The sequence below is a fragment of the Nansenia antarctica genome, assembly GCF_963989245.1.
Source record: "Nansenia antarctica genome assembly, chromosome: 3".
Lineage (NCBI taxonomy): Eukaryota > Metazoa > Chordata > Actinopteri > Argentiniformes > Microstomatidae > Nansenia > Nansenia antarctica.
The window spans coordinates 38,649,917-38,657,416 of record NC_137688.1 but is presented as its reverse complement, the minus strand read 5'-3'; the positions used below and the strand labels follow the sequence as shown (position 1 = coordinate 38,657,416).

The 7,500-nt window shown below is 46.1% G+C and overlaps 1 protein-coding gene across 1 annotated transcript in view; it reads left to right on the top strand.

The window, feature by feature from the left end:
- mcf2la (mcf.2 cell line derived transforming sequence-like a) overlaps window positions 1-7,500 on the top strand; it is a gene marked incomplete at both ends in the record, with an annotated part of 31,646 nt that overhangs the window by 2,705 nt on the left and 21,441 nt on the right. The window contains 2 exons of the mRNA XM_080525226.1: window positions 2,916-2,999; window positions 5,723-5,837. Of these exons, the coding sequence (XP_080381352.1) occupies window positions 2,916-2,999; window positions 5,723-5,837 (199 nt within the window). The remainder of the gene's footprint in view (window positions 1-2,915; window positions 3,000-5,722; window positions 5,838-7,500) is intronic.

Here is a 7,500-nt window from a genome sequence, read left to right as displayed (position 1 = left end):
ATTCAACCAAAACTATTTGTCAAATCTGTTATTCAACCTGCTTGGATGGAAAATAATGGCAAGAGAGAAGGACATTTAGACATTTAGTGTTTTATACAGTATATATTTTGCATCGCCTGTAGCATCTCTCCTGCTTTGTAGACAAGAGCTGCATTGTTGCCTGCCTCTCAGTCTCCACACCTTAAACCAGACCCAAGTCTCCTGATTAAATATGTAGGCATTTGTAAAAGAGCCCTGTCCTCCATTCAATCCCATTTTACCAAGCATCCCTCCCTCCCTCCCTCCCCAGTTCTCTGTATGGTTTCACCTCGCCAAACATGGGGTTTATTCAGTGGCGTTCAACATTGCAAAACACTCTGATAGAAATGTGTGGTATAGAGCTGACAGTGCTGTTTTTGCCTTGTGGAAAAGGCAGTCCAGTCGGCTCTATGCAGTCCGTTTCTATTTGCATCTTTCCAAACGTGGGACCCCGTTGAATAATCCCCTGCTCTGAGGGTGAAGGAGTGGCGAGGGGGTTGCGGGGACAGGGGGAGGGGATGGGGGACAGGGGGAGGGGATGGGGGACATTCTTTACCCCCCATCGAGGTTCCCTCACTGTTCCCAGTCCTGTTGTTGATGGCTTCTCTAAACACAGTCTTTACTGGAGTGGATGGGTGAGGTGTACTTCAGCTGTAAAGGGTGGGTCTGTGGGGATTCTATACAACCCAACTGGTCAGATGTGACTAAGCATTTGCATTAGTGCAAACTAACCTGATTTGTTTAGTTTTTTGCAGAAGAGACTAAACAAAAAAGCTGGAGGGAAAAGGTCAAACTAGATAGGTCGTAGGAGTAAGACATAAAGGTATATTGTAAATGAAGGCTATTATAATGATGCTAGGCTGCCATACACACACACACACACACACACACACACACACACACACACACACACACACACACACACACACAGTATTCAGTTTCAGATGGCTTGATGGCTCAGGTATTTTAGAATAGACATCTTGAATACAGTGCTCAGTAGAACTAGGTCAGATAGACTGACAAGCCCTCTCTCTACCTACTGTACAATTTATGGAGGGTGGATTGGGTCAAAATTCCAACTAGCATCTAAGCACAATGCCTAAACTCAATACCAAACCCAGGGCTCTCAAGTCTCACGCATTGGGCGTGGCGTGTGAGCGTGTGAACGGGTTGAAATGCGTGTGTTTCACGCCCAATGCGTGAGACTTGAGAGCCCTGCAAACCTAAGCTAATGGGTATGATATCTCCTATGCTAATACCTGGGTAACTTTTACTTGTCTATGTTAATGGGGCATACTTGCCTCATAATTGGAAATGGAGAAGTACAACACAGTCCTGTCTTGGATAGATGTCTTCACACATCTTTTCTTCAAGTCAGCTAATGAAGTATGAATAGCTATAGTTCTACATGAAACAACAACAGCTTGAGGCCTACACATAAACACTAGGCTTGAACCCTATGCTAGATAAGTTGATTGACTACCACTGACCAATTAGCTCTTTTCAAGAGTAATGAAAAAGGGGAGAAGGGGCTGTTGTTCTTCAAACATCACTAATCTGCTCATGGCCAATCAAAATCTGACCGCTCGCGGTCCGTTGAAACGGAATCAACTAATAAGAATAAGCTAATAAGACCTCCAGAGGAGGTGCGATCTCGGCTACGCGAGATTACTGTGCAGTCAACATACTGATGTAATGGTGCCAGCCTCTCAGCAACAGTACGGAGAAGGATTTGTGGAGAGGACATTGTGGAGCATCACAGATGAATGTAATAAAGAAACACACTTGTTCCATCTGCTGTGGTATGACAAACAGGGGGGCCAATGAAAAGAGCCAAGTGTGTGTTTTGTGTGTGTTTTGTGTGTATTTTGTGTCTGTGTGTGTGTGTGTGCGTGTGTGTGAGCGTGTTCCTTGGTCTCTGCATAAAGTTAATAAATGGCAGTTCTTTCTGAACATGTTGGGTTATGTTTCCAGTTGTTATTGCAGCTCATCCCAGAGAACTGGAGTTAACCTAAATGATGGGACTGTGTTTGTTTGTTTAACGCTCCGTATCTATCCTGTCATCACATCACCACCCTGATCTCTACCACCCTCTCCTCTCACCAACACACAACTGCCTGCCAACCTTCCAAACCTGAATTACACACACACACACACACACACACACACACACACACACACACATAGGGGTCCGGGCCCCAAACAGATTAATCTAATCCCATTTGCTGCATAGAGAGAAGGAAATTAAGATTGTTTACTTCCCATCCCTGCCCCCTCTCCCATCTCTCACTTTCCCCTCTCTCCCCCTCCTCCCTCCTCTCTCTCTCCCCTCTCCCTACTGTTTGTGAGGGGGGTATGTTTTGTGTGAGGCCAATATATTGAGAAGTGGGTCAGTAGTGTTTGGGTAAGGGTCCCTGGCTGTTTGGTGTCAGCACTGGTCCTGTGTGTGTGTGTGTGTGTGTGTTCCCAATTTGTCAGTGTGCTCCACCATGTACTGTATGTATGTTATTAAGTGTTTTCCCCAGCAGTGTTGGGGAGGTGGGGGTGATTACAGGGTATTTTTTTAAAGCTTTATTCTCCAAACTCCAAAACTAATGTCACCAAGTCTGAAAATGATATGGAGTGGGGAATGCTATCAACTTACCTCTCTGGAAATAAAATGACGCTTGACTGCAAGACTGCAAAACAATGTTTCATTGTTCACAGGCTGGAGCTCGCAGCAGTGTAAATTATTTGTTTGTTTGAAAAAGCGTTTTAGCGGGAATGTTATATTATGTTCAATGATTTTTGCAGTGGCGGAGCGCCACAGCTGAATGAATAAAAGGCAAACAGCGTGTTAACGTAACTGTAATTGATGTGTATTCTCTCTCTCTCTCTCTCTCTCTCTCTCTCTCCAGATGAGATCATGCAGCAGGAGACGGGTCCTCTGTGTGCTGCAGACATCAGGCCTGGTCTCACAAAACAGTTTGCCTTCCTCTCAGGTCAGTTGAATCCCTCCTCCCTCCCTCCCTCCCTCCCTCCCTCCCTCCCTCCCTCCTCACCCTCAATAATAATAATAATAATAATAATAGGATTACTTTGCAGGCCTTTTATTTTCAAACAAATTGTTGCTTTCAAGGTGACTGCACTTTCCACTAGACTAAGTCCCCCTCTGCATCTCCCCCCCCCCAAGGCCCAGGCCACATATCCCCTCAGAAAACAAACGTGTATAAGCATGAAGTCGCTCTCTGATTTGATCCGTGGAATTTGGGCGTAACATTTGAACGAGAACACACTGTAACCTAGCAACCCATCAACGCGTCCTTGTTTAATTGTCTAAACGGACAAACAGTCTGTCAAAGGTCCTCCAAACTGTCCATAAAATAACAGACAACCGGACACGTACAGACCCATGTCATCTCCGCTGCCTGCTAGCGGATCACTCAAACCATTGGCTCAGGCCATAATTACCAGATGCAACAGACTGTGTGGCCCAGGGGGCTTAAGCCTTGTTATATGTGTCAATTCAGATTTGTATCCTTTTTTCACAAGTCACCAGCAGAATGTGTCCCCCTCAGTGTTAATAGTAATGTTTGTGAGGTCTAAGGTAATGTGATGCCAGGGGTTTTGTGGTGCCTGGAAAGACTTATTTATAGTTGTTGTGGAGTGGAGATTGATTCAGTTTAGTTTTTGACCTTTTTCAGTTACTGTTTACTGTATGTTGATTGTTATTATTACAGTATGATAACAGTTATCATTGATTTTATTTTTAAAAGTTTGTTAGCGAGGCTACATCTGTGGAGAAACTGAACCATTGCCAGGAAAGCAGCGTTTCCATCCGTCACTACGGCGGTCTCGACCCAGATAGGGCTCCGCGTCGGGTTACCCCCGACAATGCCTGCATGGAGACGGCCCGTGAATAATTAATCGCCATAGTGAACCACTTGGCAACCCGACCCGCCAACGGATGGATGTGTGTGTGGCACTGTGCACTGCTGTGATTGGCAGCTGAGCTGAGCTGTGTTGTGTGTGTGTGTGTGTGTGTGTGTGTGTGTGTGTGTGTGTGTGTGTATATATATATATATATGTATATGTGTGTGTGTGTGTGTGTGTGTGTGTGTGCATGCATGTGTGCACATGCTCATCTGACACAATCTAACCCTCACCCACCCAAGCTACAGCTTTTTGTTATTATTATTGACCAAGTGTTGTCATGAGTGTGTGCTTGTGGTTGTTTCTGGGAACTACCACAGCACCATGTGGAACAGTGTCTGTTAGTGGTCTTGCCCTGGAGCAGGTTCCTGTGGTCGTGTTCAGTGTCAGCTGTTTGTCTCCTGTAATCTCTGTGGTCGAGTCCCTGTGTGATTAGGACTGAAGTTAGTGGTGGTTGTCTGGGGTGATTCACCTCAGGCCTGGGGTAGGGGAAGCTCATGAGCACATTGCCCAGTCATATGATGAGATGTGGCCTATTTATAAACTCCTAAACTCCTCCATTAAACCCGGGTTACCCCACTGGTATGACTCAGTGTGCTGGAGGTGGCAGAGAGTCACACAATAAGAATAATTCGACACAACACAGTGAACACTGAGCACTACATAAGGAGAGGGTTTTAATACATGATCGATACACTGAAGAAAACCAACCATCACAGATGAGGTCATATTAGACTGGGCATATTTTAAGTTTCCCCCGGTCACATTATAGCCTTACTCTTCACGTGCGTGTGCGTGTGTGCGTGTGTGCGTGTGTGTGTGTGTGTGTGTGTGTGTGTGCGTGCGTGTGTGCCTGTGTGTGTGTGTGTGCCTGTGCGCCTGTGCCTGTGCGTGTGCGCCTGTGCGTGTGCGCCTGTGCGTGTGTGCCTGTGCGTGTGTGCCTGTGCGTGTGCATGTGTGTCTCTATGTATCTGTGTCTGTCAGATCTCCCTCCAGGCCGTGTGCTAGTCATTAACCTTTAGTGGTCTGTGTTTCAGCCAAGAAACTGCCTGATAATCGCACACACGCACACAAACACACACACACACACACACACACACACACACACACAGACAGATGGCACCAGATGGATCCCAGTGTTTACTGTAGTTTACACTCCTCTATATCCATTGTTAGTGACTAGCTGGTGGCTACAGTGCCATTGAGTCCCTGTGTTTATTGAATGTGACAGTAGCTGTGGCAGAGCTCCCAGCTGACTCAGTCAGACCAGATATCTCCCTCTCCTCCCTTCCCCCTCTCTGATAATATCAGATCAGTGTAATCCTGTTGTCCGGCTGTGGCTCAGGAGGTAGAGCTGGCGTCTACTGGTACCGCAAGGTCGGCGGTTCGGCGGTTGGATCCCCGGCTGGCCACATGTCAAGGTGTCCTTGGGCAAGACACTGAACCGCAAATTGCTCCCAATGAGCGGGCCGGCGCCTTGCATGGTAGCTTGCCGCCATGGGTGTGTGAGTGTGTGTGAATGGGTGAATGAGAGGCCATTGTAAAGGGCTTTGGAATAAGGCGCTATATAAGTGCAGTCCATTTACCATTATACCCAAGAACAGTAGGACAGAGATGAGGATGATGATGATGATTACAAGACAGGAAATGTAAGGATTCAAAAGCCATCACTCTTTGTCTCCTTTATTCAAGGGAGTCCTGGAGCGGAGAGCCATTTTTGTTTTGTCGTTGTTTGAATCCCTGATTACCTCTTTCTCGTTGCGCAAACTTAGTGTGACCTCTGCTTACCCAGGTGGCCGAGGGGAGAATGGCAGCCTCATCATCATGTTCCCAGAGTTCCCTGCGTTTGGGGATCTCCAGGAGGAGGAGTTTCTCAATGTGTTGACCTACCTCACCAGTGTTGCCAGGTGAGACACACACACACACTCGCAGTACGTACACATATTCTCACACACTTTCTTTCTTTCTTTTTTTTCTTTGTCTCACACACACACAGAAATAAAACAGTCATCTGACTCATTTTATTGTACCGGTACTTCACATCATTTTCAATTCATCCATGCAGTTGCACTGCATTGGTATGGTAGTACCAGCAGATGTCAGTGTAGAGCTATTTTCAAAGGGTCTTTGTTGGGGCAGTCAAACCTATAGGGGAGTGTTGGATTAAATGACATGTGTGCATGTCAGGTGAGGCACCACTACAGGAGTACGAGAGAGGTAGCCATTGAATGTGAGTGTTTGCTTGGAAATGGACAATAAATCAACTTAAACGTGGATCTCTGGCCTGGACATTTGACTTCTTAAGTACCTGAGTACAGCCTAACTGAAATGGTGCATCAGTGTTTTTGTGTAAGTTTAATTTTGTTTGAAACTTTTTTGTGGACAAATAGCCACTATATAAAGTAAATAAAACATATCCTCTAGAGGTGCCTCACCGTTTTGGCTAGGTCCTCCGAAAAGACAATATTGTTTATCTCAAGAATTGATAGGGATAACTAGACGTATAGATATATTTACTTAATCTATATACTTATAGATAGATAAATAGATAGATTATAGGGACAGCCTCACGCCCATTTGCCCATACTGCTGAACCTTTGGTCTTTTTACCCCCCTGTGTGTCCTATGGGGGGTTGGCCTGAGGGTGGTGAAATGGAGGAGACCTCAGGCTGTTAATAATGAGCCTTCAGGGCCTCTGGTGTCCTGTGGTCAGGGAGCAGAACAGGCCCCAGGGCTCTCATAGGGAAGCACAGGGCACTATGTCATGAACAACGGACACAGATTTCTTTTTGTATTATTATTTACAAATGGGCCCATCATTCAACACCATTGTGCTCTTCATTGCAGATGTCACTATTATTACTATTGCGTGTATGCAAATGCATAATCAAGGTGTTAAGCCTAAATGACGTGTTCATTCGCTGAATTCTGAGGTGTGATCGTCGGGCACAGTATTGGGGGGTGTAGAAGGTGTAGCCGCAACCCCCCGCATGTGCCTGTTTGAATAGAGAGAGCCTTCATAAGGCTCCTGCCTGTACCTGAGAGAGGGAGGAGGGAGGGGGTCAGGAGAGAGGGATGTACACTATAGGCTATACACTAGAGCAGTAAAAAAAAAAAAAAAAAAAAAAAAAAGGGAGATACTGTGGAGATGGAGAGAGGGGGGTAGAAAGAAGGGATTCAGTGGAGATGGAGAGAGGGGGTAGAAAGAGGGGAAATAGTGGAGATGAAGGAGGCAATGGAAAGAGGTACAGTGAGGGTTGGCAAAGAGGAGTGGATGGGGGGGGGGTAATTACTCTAGGTTTATCTCACAATCAAATCTGTGTATTTAATGCTGCCTAGTGAGGAGCATAAATCATTCTGCCAGTTCAGCCCTGTGCAGGGTCCCGATTAGTCAGAGTGGATAGAGGTCCCTCTCTGGCGTACCCTCCTGTCCTAGTGCGTTGGCCACGCGTGCTTTCTAAACCTTGGTGTGAAGAGGAGGCTTGGCTGTTATTGAATAGGCTTTTATTCATTCATTCAAAATTCTCTCTCACTCTCTCTCTTTCTGCCGTTTCGACCCCCCCCCCCTCA